This window comes from Pseudopipra pipra, chromosome Z, assembly GCF_036250125.1.
Source record: "Pseudopipra pipra isolate bDixPip1 chromosome Z, bDixPip1.hap1, whole genome shotgun sequence".
NCBI lineage: Eukaryota > Metazoa > Chordata > Aves > Passeriformes > Pipridae > Pseudopipra > Pseudopipra pipra.
Window position 1 is genome coordinate 44,274,386 of NC_087581.1, and position 13,472 is coordinate 44,287,857.

At 45.2% G+C, this 13,472-nt stretch overlaps 1 protein-coding gene across 2 annotated transcripts in view; it reads right to left on the reverse strand.

Moving 5' to 3' along the window:
* Positions 1-3,761, reverse strand: part of YTHDC2 (YTH N6-methyladenosine RNA binding protein C2) — a 28,555-nt gene extending 24,794 nt beyond the window's left edge. For both annotated transcript variants that reach the window (XM_064642678.1, XM_064642677.1), the window contains exons 1-4: positions 3,518-3,761; positions 2,756-2,846; positions 2,180-2,376; positions 304-503 (exon numbers count right to left, since the gene is read on the reverse strand). In XM_064642678.1, coding sequence (XP_064498748.1) covers positions 304-503; positions 2,180-2,376; positions 2,756-2,846; positions 3,518-3,695 — 666 coding nt within the window. In that variant the 5' untranslated portion in view covers positions 3,696-3,761. The remainder of the gene's footprint in view (positions 1-303; positions 504-2,179; positions 2,377-2,755; positions 2,847-3,517) is intronic.
* Positions 3,762-13,472: the final 9,711 nt, after the last annotated feature.

The window sequence follows — 13,472 nt, forward strand, 5'->3', positions numbered from 1 at the left end:
CTTGAGAAGAAAAAGGGCTAAAACAAAACTCACAGCCACTATCCCTTCAATATTTTGTATTATTTTAATGAAAAAACGGTACCTATCAGAAAATTGTTCAGAACTATTTATGTTTTCAGCACATATCTGCTGGCTTAGTATTTCAAAAGCAAAGAAAGTGAATTGGCACACAAGATTTTTGATCATACAAGAAAACAAGAGCCTTAAAACTGCATAAAGAAATCTGTTATTACAAATATTACAAAATTGGCATTAGTTTCATATAAATACTGTTATTTTCTTTATTTCATTAAAGAAACATACTTGAGTAGTTTTTCCTGATCCAGTCTCTCCAATAATCAAAACAATTTTATTGTCCTTTATTATTTTGACAATTTCCTCCTGTTTTTCAAAAACTGGCAATGACTGCCTGAAGGTATCAAACTCTGATTCCCCTCTTTTCACTGGAACTTGGGGGATACCATCATTAAGTCGTCCACTTGTCTTGTTCACTTCTTTGTTTTCTGTGAAGAGAAGTTAAGAATTTACTTATACAGACAAAAGAATGGAAAAATGGAAGGTGATTAAAACACTGCTTAAAAATTGTACTTAAAAATTAACATTCCTGACTTTATATGCATTCCTGTAGGTAAAGTGTCAAACCCACCACACATTTAAAAGTCATATGCATAGCAACATGTCCTGTTATGGTGCTTGAAATAAATATTTTTCATATGAGTTATTACTTTCATAAATATTTTGAACAAAAATGGACTATCTCAGTCCATTTCTTGAAATCAAAAAAGGCTTCAAAGACCAAAAGGGAAATTAAACCATGGAAAAGCAGCCTGGCACATTTTCTTGGATGTTTTATCTGCATACACACTCACATCTGCACAGTTTCCCTAAATATATCCACTACAGAGTTAAACCTTTAAGCTATTCCAAGCATGTCTTCTGACAAAAATTAACTTTACTGTGATTCATATGGCTTCTTTCACATCCTCACTGGTCTTTCATGACCTCCTTTCAGTCAGTCTTACATAACCTAATGCTCTAGCCCAAGATTTCCCTTCAATCACACTATTGGAATCATGCTGTACCTAGAGCACAGTGTGATATATCAGAAAGCAAAGCGACAGTAGCCAAAGAATCTGCACATCTTCTGAGGAGGCTACTTCAAATTCAGCATTGCAAATGCTATTCTGTAACTCCTTGATAATTATTTGCCAGAAGAATGAAAAGCTTTCTGTAAACTCCATTATATACATTTAATGTCATTAACAGATTCACACAGTAAATTGCAAGCTCTGTCTTACCAAGACAAATGCAGACCAATAGATCACAAGAATCAAAAATACATTCTTTGGAAATAGAGAAAGATGAATTTTACACTGTTCATTAGTTTATGCCCGACATTCCTAAGGAATTGTGTTTCAGTACTTTTATTGTACCTTCCCTCTGTTCATTAAATAATCCTATCAAAGAACTGAAACAACTGAAGAAATAGCAAAGGAAGCACTTAAAGCATCAGAAATCAGAAACATTCAATGAAACCCTTACACCAAGCTTTGCACACAGAAACAAAACTCTTACACTCAAAACTGTTAAAGCAATAATGTTGTTAAAAGCATTGTTTAAAAAAAAAACCAAAAACATATGAGAAGTTTGTCTTCCAGTGAACTCTTTTGTATTCTAGAAATCGAAGAGTCTGGACAGTAGTCTCTTAGGGACCAAATCTATTTTATAAGATGAAGAAACAAAAAATAAATTTCTTGCTTTATCAAAAACATGAACTTCTACATGCAAAACAGCCAACCTCATTTTCTCATAAGGATGTTCTGACACAAAGTCACAGTAACACCTGACTCCAACCTCACCTCATGGAACTTTTAAGAACCTGTATTTCAGAAATCTATTTCCAAAAAGATTTGGCTCAAAGATTCTAAATTAACTCAGCACAAGGTAGACATTGCAAAGTGGGTGATATGACTGCCCAAGTTCCTCACACCACCAGTAATAAAAGACCTCTTACTAACAAGCAAAAGTCAAGAAAATTAAGGTATTTGTTTAGAGGGAAAGGTATCAGGACAGGCAAGAAGACAGAACAGAAAGGGGTTTGTTTTGTACTTGGGTTGTAAGCAGTTTTTTCAAGTGTTGTTGATTGACAAGTCCCTATGAGATGACACACAGACCATACCAGATTCAACAGCACATGTGTTTCCTCGCTCCGTCTTCGGTAGAAGTTCCGTGCGTTCTTTATTTGTGACAGGAAAACTCTGAATTAAACTCCGAACTGCCTGTTTTGTACGGAGAGCCAAGTCACAAGTCATTACTGCATGTGTTAGTTCTGATACATCCTTCTTCCTTACAGTCAGGTATCGATTTGCTCCTTTGCTGGGAGGGGAAAAAAAATAAAAAAGTGTTTTATGAGTAAGCAGCCTACTCTAGGTTAATTCTTATCTGTCAAGGTATAAGGTTCTATGCAAAAACTTCGGAAAAAACAGAGTAGATCATGGTGAGAAGTCTTTTTTATGGAGTCATGAAATCCACAAAACAGTATAAGCACAATCTATCTCAAACTAGCAAGTCAGAAGTTTTTCTAAGCAGGAAAGCACAAAGATACTTCTTTTTATCCTTTTAAAACTTTTTTCTCTAGTAGTATTCCCTGCAACAGTGCGGGATATGCTGGAAACATGGATCATTTTAACACTAGTCATGAAATTCCATAAACTTGCACCAAAAAAAAAAAAAGAAAACTGGGACTCCAACTTACCCTTTACTTTTAGATACCAGTCCAAGAGACTGACAGAGCTGGTGAACAAATGCTCTTTCAGTACTAGTGAAACTAGAAGGAAATTCCATCTCTAAAATGATAATTAAAAAAAAACCACTTAACAACACAACAGGCAGCATTGTTGACATATTATCTCGATGTTACAGAATCAGAGGGCCATGAGGGTTAGAAGGGACCTCTGGAGATCATACAGTCCACCCTCTTGGCAAGGCAAGGTCACCTGGAGTAGGTGACACAGGAACATGTCCAGATGGGTCCAGAATGTCCCCAGAGAGAGAGACATTCTGCCCAGAGCACCAGCCAGCTTTCCAGTGCTCTACCGCCCTCAGTGGAAAGAGGTTCTCCCTCATGTTGAGATAGAATTTCTTGTGCTTTTACTTTATGGCTGTTGCTCCTGGGCACCACTTAAGATCTGGGACCACCCTCTCGGCACCCGCCTCTGAGATATTTACATGTGTTAATGAGCTGCCCTCCCAGTTTTCTCTTCTCCAGACTTAACAAGTGCAGCTCCCACGTCTCTGTCTCCATGAGGTGCTCCAGACCCCTCTTGATCTTTGCTGCCCTCCACTGGACCCTCTCCAGGGTACCTCTTGTACTGAGGAGCCCAGAACTAGACAGCGCTCCAGACGTGCCTCCCCAGGGACGGGAACAGGGGCGGGATCCCCTCCCTCCCTCGACCTCCTGGCAATGCCCTTCCCAAAGCCGCGCCGCGTGTCCCCCGGGCCGGGCTGTGCAGCGCACCCGCCTCCTCCCCGCTGCGGAAGCGCTCCAAGGCGAGCTGCACCGCCATCTCCACCTCCTCGTCCACGCGGACGTCCCTCAGCCCCTCGGCTCGGGCCCGCACCGCGCTCGCCGCCGCAGCCGAGCCCCCCGTGGCCCCGCTGGGCTGTCGCCGCGGCACCCTCCTGTGTCGCGACATGACCGCGACACCGCCCGGGGCTCCGACACAGCCTGGGGGCAACAGGTCGGGGGGGCGCGGCCGGTTCTCCCTCGGTCGGGGGCAGACGACGGAGGCGGGGCGTACGCGGGGTGACCTACAGCCGGAATCGCCTCAAACGGAAGGAAATTCTCTTTCCCCCACCCCCGCAAGCCATTAGGCTGTTAACCGTCATGACTTCAAAAGTGGCTCTTGGTATCTGTTTGGTCATAAATTATTGTGATTTAATTGAATGACATTAAACCTAGGTGTGGCAAAGCTTATCACAGCCCTAGCCTCTTCACTCTAAAGTATTACTTGCCCCTGATTTTGTAAAATGCAGGTAATTTTTCCAGCTGACACTCCCAAAGGAAAGGTGTTCAGCCGTCTATCATCATGCGGGATCTGTGGGTGTGTTAAGTGTTCTTTAGGTCAGTAAATAACCCTTTGGCTGAAAGCCCTTGAGATCGCCTTTTCCTGTTGTCCTTTGATTCGATGCTGAGGACATGAGAAAGAAAAACAAGGTAAAACTTCGGCATGACACGGGACTCACTATTGAAGGTTGCTACTTTGGAAACATCATTCAAGATGTTCTCAGAAGGAGAATACTTTGAGAAGAACAAACTACTCCTCAATTGTGAACTTAAGTGGAGAATTAAATCTCATGGCTAGGCTTTGCGAACGAAGATTTAGGAAGGGCTCTACCCACATTTGCTACAAGCACGCTGGTGGCTAGAGAGGCCAATGCGAGATAGACAAGTCTGGTTGCAAAAGGCACAGCAGAAAGACTCCGTGGATGGTATCAGCAAGACGTGATTCCTTCTGTGTTGTGTTTTCTCCTCGAGAGTGATCCTGCCTGCGTTCTCAAAAGAAACAGCTGCGTTATAGAGTAGACCAGTTATGTTGATCAATATGGTCAAGGCTGAGATGTTGTTTCAGGGAGTCCTTGTATCTTTTCTTTGGAGCTCCTCTCATGCGGCAGCCGGTGGCAAGTTCACCATAAAGCAGGATCTTAGGGAGGCGGTGGTCCTTCATCCTTGAGACGTGCCCTGCCCAACGCAGCTGTGTTCTCAGCAACATGGCCTCAATACTCGAAACTGCTGCTTGTTCTAGAACAGATGTATTAGTCACATAATCTGACCAGTGGATGTTTAGGGGAGAATTAAATAAATAGAAGATAAACACTCACTGTCTGATATAGCTGGCTGACAAATACCTCTTAAGAGACCTCAACCAAAGCTATGTACAAAGCTCACTTCAGCATAGTTCTACACTGAGAGGTGGCACTGGAGCTGAAGGATTGCTCTATTCTAAGGTATATTTTAAAATTTTCTGGTTTTTAATCCAGGTACCTGCCTATCAATCTTCAACCAAAGTACTTAATGCTAGTTCCTTCTAGTTGTTTCTGTGACGTTCAGTACTGTCACCTCAGAGAACATCACATTTATTATGAAAAATTAAACAAGATAGCTGAACAAGATGAGGATTCTTCTTACATTCCTTGGTATCAATGGTAATGAATGAGAGCTCATAATTCATTTGAAAGGGTCACATCAGTAATCTTTAATTATGAACCCAGATCTGTTACCAGTTGCTGTCTCTTAACAGCATCATTTTGCCTTTCTACAGAAAAAAACCTGTGTGATTATGAAAAATGATTCCTTAGGTCCAATTCTGATCTCAATTTGCAATCTTGTGTGTACAGCAGCGCACAGAGATAACAAGTAGCCACTAGGTTAAATCTCATCTATAGAGCTAAGAGTGCGATCAAGCCTGAGTGCATCCAGCATAACAAATGTCTTAATATATGGCTTGTTTCTTTCACTGCTTTGTTGACTCCCTGATGCTATAAAGGGTGAAAAAACAGGAGAAAGTGTAGTCGCTCAAATAAAAGGACATGAGTCTGATACAGTGAGGATACACAGAAAGAAAGAATCATTTTTATATACTGCTACTGGAAAGTAAAGCTGCAGCCTGAATTCTCAGCTAATTTAACACTGATGGTCGCAATACATTAAGCATTAATCTGTCTTCAGGAGTTTAAACCAGGAACTCATTAGTGAAATACAGGGAAGCCTGACTCGGTAAACTAAGAGTATTTGAATTTACATGTTGTAAAGATGAGTGGAGTGCAGGCACACTGAGCACTATTTAAAGTATCCGTCTGCTATACATTTTCACTATAAATACACCTAAAACTTCTTCAAACAGACAGTCATTCTTCCTAAACTGCTGATACAGACAAGAGGAGTCACGATTCAGCCAGATTTTCACCCAGCCTAGCATTCTAGTTCCAGGTCATGTCCGTATTAGACATAGGAGTAAAAAAAGAACATACAACAGATCATTCTGGAAAACATATATACAAACACTTTTTGTCTTTGTTTCTTAGACATGGAAGTTTATACAGATTCTTTGTACATGTTCTGTTAATAAAAATTACTAGCTGTGGATTTTCTTAGAATTAACAACCTGTAAGTCTTTAAAATTCCTTCTCCATGATTAGCCTCAGAAAAACCTTTTGACTAAGGTTTACTGAAAGCAAATAATTCCTGGCCTAATTTTTTTTTCAATTCAAGTTATTTCTTTCTATCACCATGTGTCCAAATGCCCATATATTTTTTTATGGCAAGCATTAAAAGGCAGTGGAGTTTTATGCAAAAATACATCTGCACGTTCAAATACAATTAGGCATTCTTATTTTACCCTCCCCAGAGGCACTTTTATTATGCAGCAGATATCGCTGACTTCTCTTTACTCTGCAGAATGTTTTCTTTCTTGCAAATACTCTAGAATTCCACAGAAGATGCCATTAATGAGACAAAGAACTGCAAAGGAAGTTTATGAAACAACATTATCTATTATGTACTAGCTGTGTTAGATTGTGTCAGATTTAGCTGCAAAACAGTCTTTTTTGGGGGTTGTTTTTTGATTTTTTTTTTAAAGATTTTAAGTGTTTTAAGACTTGTTAGCTGCCACGACCCGCGGGGATAGGAAAGGGATCGGGCACTGCAAGAAGGGCTCGAGACACAGTAGAGATCTCATGAGGCAATGCCAACTTTATTAGGACAAGCAGGGACTTAAATAGGGTAGGTCTGAGGGGAGGATTCAGAACTGGGGAGGTGCATGGGATTGACAGCTTGGGAGAGAGGGTGATTGGACAACTGGGTAGTAAGGGGAGGAGTTCAGGTGTAACTATGGAAAGGGACCAATGACAGCTACCTCTGCACTGCAGCAAACTTCAACCAATGGCAGGCAGAGGAGCGGGAAAACAGGGAAAAAGGTGGGAAAACTCTGAGGGGATGAGGGAGACAATATGGAGGGTGAAAATTTTAAAAACAGCAACTGGGGTACAAACATCCACATAACCATACAATAACAAACAGGGAACAACTGGGAATAACTGTCCAGTTCAGGGTAGTGTCAAATCCGGTGTGGTAAAGTAAAGTCCAGTAAAATAAGGTCTTGTCCGGTGTAAAAGGTGTCATTCAGGGCTGTAAATCTTTCGCCAAGTTTGAAATTCTTCCCACTCTGCCCTGCGTTCCCCAACATCTCCCCCTTCTTTGTTTGATTGTGCAGCAGCGATGTTAGTGGTGACCGACGATATCAGCATTTTTCTTAGAAAAAGAATCAAACAAGGTAAAATAGTACATAACGAAACTAAACCAAAGAGGGAAATGAGACATATAATGATAAGTTTTCGGGTCCAATTGGGTAAATTTGGTATTTTTAGCCAATCAAAGAGGTTATCGAGTCCTTCGCCTTTGTCTTGATGAATTTCTCGGACCAGGCTCTTTAGCTGGTTAATACTTTGGTGAATGGATTCAGCATGGTCCGAAAAATTCATACAACACATGCCTTCGAACTCCTGGCACCCGTGACCGTGTGCCAGGAGGAGGAAATCTATGGCCGCTCGATTTTGCAAACTCACCTCTTTTAATTTCTGGGTGTCCGCCAGCAGGCCCTCAATCGCTTGGGTTGTTGCATTCGCTTCCTTGGTTAACCAGCACCCAAGGTGCGTAAGCAGAGAGAGAGCGTGTGCTGTCCCTATCCCGGGGATAGGGAAGGACGCCCAGAAATTCTTCACCCTGGACCAGATATGAATGTTGGAATCACAGTCCTCTGGGAAGGGCAGAGGAGTGGGCCAATACTGCGGCTTTCCAACATTCACATGTGGTGCAGGGAGGGAATTTTGAAGCCGAATCGGTGAAGGGGTCTCAGATCGAGTTTTAGGGGCAGCGGACTTGGACCCGGGGAATCGAAGGGGTGCTCCCATTGAGAAGGAAAGGGACTTCTTAACTCAGGTTTTTGGGAAGACGAATTGGTTTTGTAATTGGAATTTCGCCGGGTTGAACAAGGCTAGTTTTCCTATTGTGCAGGGTCCTCCCTCGGGGTAGGCTCTAATGCCTGGCCATGCCCGATCCCCGCACAATAGGAAATATCCCTTTGGGAGTTTCATGTTCCTAGGAACATGTTCAGTAGGGATAGTTGTAACCATCGAGCCATTGCACCACGGCGAGGTAGTTTCACAGTAAAGGGGGTTATTAGCAGTAACATTATGGGGAGTAAACAAAATGGGTTGGGTGTAACGATGAAAGATAACACAAGCTGTAGTGGGGAGCGATCCTAACAAATCAATTTCTTGAAACGGAATGTCAATGAAATTAAGTGCTGCGATTGTCTGGGCAAGGTTAGAGGAATTGAGTGGGACGGCTCCCTTATTTCGTGTTTGGGACACAAAGGAGTCCCATTCCATGGGGGTGATGGGAACCCCTATGAGACAGGTGCGGAATGGGCTCCCTGCGCTGGCCAAGGCTAGGCACAAGGTGTCCGTGCCGGTAGCCTTAGCCAGCGTTACCCACAGATTCTCTCCTGGCTGGCTCATCCACTCCCGCAGAGGTGTCGCGTTGCTGAGAGGGACGAGCCCCAGGATGGCTACGGTGTAGATGACGAAGAAGCGAGGTGGGAACATGTCGGTTCTGGTGCAGTTCGGTCTTGGTGGATCTTCACTCTCCTGGCCGGGACCCACTTTGGTCCGTCCGGACCTGAAATACACGCGTAGCCCTTCCCCCATGTTATTAAGGGGAAAGGGCCCGTCCATGTCTCGGTCAGCGGATCCCGGTACATGATTTTAGCCTTTTGAGAGGTTGAATTTGTGGAGCTTGCTCTGAAATGGCGATCTGCTGGACTTCTGTCTGTGTGGGTGTCCTGTTCCTCCAGCATGTTCAAAAAATTTAAAACATACATAATTTTGTCTAATTTTTCCTGGGGGGACAGGCCAATACTCCCCCTTTTTTGTTTTATCAGCAAATTTTTAATGTTTTGGTGGGCACGCTCCACTATACCCTGCCCCGTGGGATTGTGAGGGATCCCTGTGGTATGGTGTACTCCCCACTGTTCAAAGAACCGTTTTGTGTCCGCAGACACATAGGAGGGCCCGTTGTCTGTTTTTATTTGTTTCGGAACGCCCATCCTCGCGAATGCGGACAGAAAGTGTCTTTTTACATCACGGCTTTTCTCGCCGGCATGCGCGGTGGCTACAATCATCTTTGAAAAGGTATCAATAGATACATGCACATATTTTAGTTTGCTGAATTCAGGGATGTGCGTAACATCTGATTGCCAGATTTCTAACGCTGAAAGTCCCCTCGGGTTAGTTCCCTCCGGGACGACTGGCGTGACAATCTGACAATCAGGGCACGTTTTTAAAATTTCCCTGGCTTGTGATAATTTGAGGCCAAATTGTCTCTGTAGCGATTGCGCATTCTGGTGGAAAAACTCGTGAGATATTTTTGCTTGCTGGTACAAATTGGGAGTAACTACTATACCTGCCAGATGGTCGGCAAGCTGGTTTCCCTCCGCCACAGGACCGGGTAGAGCGGTGTGTGACCTGGTGTGGACAATGAAAAAGCCGAATTGTCTGTTCTGGATCAAAGACAATAATTTGGTCAGCAGTTCGAATAAACTCCGATTAGATACATCTTTTACGTAAGAATTTTCAATACGCTTGACCACACCAACGACATAGGCCGAATCTGAGACGATATTAATCGGTTCACCACTGAAAATTTGGAAAGCTCGCACAACTGCTGAAAGTTCCACGATTTGGGGAGAACCTTCTACTTTATGTATATCATATTGCCAATTGTCTTTTTCTCGCCAAATTATCACCGCATTGCCAGTTCTCCCAGAGCCATCGGTAAATATGGTTTTGGCATTTTTTTATAGGTAAATCTGATTGAACAATTTTTAGTTTTAATGGAATTTTAATCAACCTTTGAATAAATGGGCATGCCGGGAGGTGTAATCGAATTTCTCCCGGGTAGCCTTCGATGGCGATTTGAAAATCAATGTAAGTTTGCAGCAGTTGGTCTAGATGCTCAGAAGTCAGCGGGAGGTAAATAAAATCTGGTTCCTCACCGCTGAGTTCTAAACACCTAGTGCGGCCTTTGAATATTACTTTGCCAATCATTTCCGAGACTGTGGTGATCGTCTTGCCGAATTGGTGCGGGAGGAACATCCACTCCCACAGACAGAAGTCCTTTTGATCGCTAGTAAACTGGCCTAGAAGGCCAAGAGGTTGTTTCTCTTCTCTGATAATTATTAAGGAGGATGGCAGTCCCTCCATCCTCCTATATGACTGTCTTTCCTCTATTTTCTTTTCGACAATGGATAAGGTTTCAACCGCCTCTGGTGTTAAATGGCGGGGGGGGGACAGGTCAGCGTCTCCTCGAAGTAGCTCAAACAGTGGGTGCAGATCCCCGGTTGTGATCCCCAGTACAGGTTGGATCCAATTGATCGCACCCAGTAGCTTTTGGAGGTCATTTAAGGTTTGGACTCTCTTGTTAATTTCAATTGCTTGAGGCCGAATAGTTTTCTCTGTAATTTTGAGCCCAAGATACCTCCAAGGTGTTTCCCTTTGAACTTTTTCAGGGGATATCTCCAATCCGTTATCTTTTAGAGCCAGAATGGTTGAATTTAATGTTTCGTCTACAGCCAATTGAGATTTGGCACAAATCAAAACATCATCCATATAATGGAAGATGATTGATTGTGGATGCTTTTGCCGAATTGGACGCAACACCTCTGCCACAAACATCTGGCAGAGTGTTGGGGAATTTTTCATCCCCTGGGGAAGCACCTTCCACTGGAACCTGCGGTGGGGTTCGCAAGCGTTGATGGCTGGGACAGAAAAAGCAAATCGAACCAAATCAGCCGAATTTAAATATATCTGGAAAAAGCAGTCCTTGATGTCAATGACCACTAAGGGCCATTCAGCAGGGAGCATGGATGGTGATGGCATTCCCTGCTGGAGGGCTCCCATCGGTTCTAGGACTTCATTTACTTTTCGCAGGTCCTGAAGAAATCTCCAGGAACCTGAGGACTTTTGAATGACAAACACTGGAGTGTTCCAGGGACTGGTGGAAGACTCCAGGTGTCCTTTGGCCAATTCTTGATTCACTAAGTCATTTAAAATGTGCAGCTTTTTGCGGGGTAGGGGCCACTGATCAACCCAAACTGGCACATCAGTTTTCCAGCTCAGTTTGGGGAGCTGCTTCACTTCAGTGACCCCACCTAAAAATTTTCTTCTGGAGACAGGGTTCTCAAAGAGAGCTCCCACTGCCCCATCGCATCCCGTCCCCACAATGTAATTGGTATGTTTAGAATGTAAGGTTGGAGGGACGCTGGTCTGCCCTCCGGCCCATAGACAGTGAGTACCTCTTTGCTCCGGACTGGGTATTGTGTCCCCCCCACGCCGCTAACTTGCACGTAGGCCGTTTGTGCAGGCCATCCGTGCGGCCAGTCTTTGGAGGCGATTATGGTGACGTCTGCTCCCGTGTCCAAGAGACTCTCCACTTTGACTCGCTGTGGATGTCTGGGCTGCGAATAATAAATTAAACGAGGCGAGAGGACTCAAGGGTGGTAGACCACAAAACTTCTTTGTTGTTCTTCCTTCTCTGCTCCTCGTCAACAGACAGCACACACAGCAAGTCATCCATGGAGATCATCTTGGCCACGGGAGAATGGTCCTCCAGCTGCACGGGGGGGGTATGAACACACAAGCAAACAGCGATGTTAGTGTTTGTGAGCCCAGTCAGGAGAGTGGGCACCACCATTACTCCCTTATCCACTGCCGAAAAGTGAGAGGTGACTAAATAAGTAGCATCAGGGTCAACCGCTTTCGACGGTTCGACCCTGGCAAGCTGTTCGTAAGAGCTAAGGTGAAGGGAGGGGTGCACGACCGACAGGATAACCCAGGGGAGTGGAAAGCATTGACTCGTCACCGGGACCGGGTCAGGGAGCGGCCGTCGAGTTACGGGGTAGCTGGGCGCGATGACTGGCGCAGAATCGAGCGCACGTGGGGGGCAACTTGTGTCATCGCGCTCCCCCGAGCGCTCAGCTCCCTGTTTCCCGACGGCCCACACTCACCCGACCGAAGGTCCGGCATGGACGAGAAGGTCACCCGTTTTTGTAACCGAGGTGAACGGCGCGGAGGGAGAGGTTCACCACTGATGTTGGTAAGGGACCGGCAACTGGAAGTCCAATGCCGTCCCTTCCCGCACCTACGACACAACGTATTTGGTAGATTAGGTGTTGATTGGGACAACTTTGGGCAATGTTTCTTGAAGTGTCCCTTTTCCCCACATTCGAAGCAATGGTTGGGACCTGAAAATGCGTCGGCCATTAGACGTGCTTTATGGGAGTTTGATCCGATGTTTTTGCACGCTTCAATCATATCCAATAGAGTGGGATCCTTCAAGAGCTTAAGCGCTCTTTGGCAGTCCTCATTAGCCTTTTCGATGACCGATTTCCTAAATAGAATTTCCTGGCATTCTTTTTGAGGGACCTGCCTGGCAATAGCCTCTTTTAGCCGAGTTATAAATTCAGTAAACGGTTCTTTCACGCCTTGATCAATCATTGTAAAGGAGGGGGTCGGCACATATGCGTCAGCCACCTTCTTTAAGGCGTCTAATGCCAATTCTTTCGACTTATCTAGCAATTTAGGATCTAATCTCGCTTGATCCCCTCTACGCGTGTAATCGCCCTCACCATAAAGCATGTCTATGGCTTGCCGCGGGGGAATACCTCGCCTCTCCATCCGGTCGTTCACCCAGGTTACGATCCGCTTTTTCCACTCTGTTTCAAAAGCTGAGGCCTGTACGGTCGTTAACAACCCTCCCATCACACCCCGTATGTCAAAAGGAATCAGCGTATATGCCAAGAAGAAGGACTCTAACAATCCGAGGGTAAAGGGGGCGCCCAACCCGTACTCCACTATTGCTTTCTTAATGTCTTTCAGCATGGGATACGAGATTGGGCGCCACTCTGGTGGCTTGCCCTCTTCGTAGTATACTGGGAAGGCCTTTAAAAATTCCGCATCCTTAGCGGATGCCGCTTCCTCCCGGAACTCTCTCCAGATGTCTGGAGCGTCGGATGGTTCATCCGGGGAATACGGTGGCCAATGATAGTCAGAGGGAGGGTGCCGGCGGGCGGAGTAGGCCTCGGTGGCCTGGGCCTTATGGGCGCGGCCATCTTGCCGGATGTTGTTTCGGGCCTTTGCCCTAGCCCCGCCCACTGCACCCCGTGACTTCCGGGAGGGAGAAGGTTCCAGGGAGGAGTCCGGAGTGGCGGAAGAGGGCGTGGAGGAAGGCGTGTCTGGGGAGGGGCTCCGCATGCGCGTATATGGGGGCGGAGGTGGCGCTGTGGGTGGAGCTACAAGAGCCCGCCTCCGCTTTTCCCGCCTCGATTTTTCCCGCGCGTCCCGGGGCCCCGCCTCCT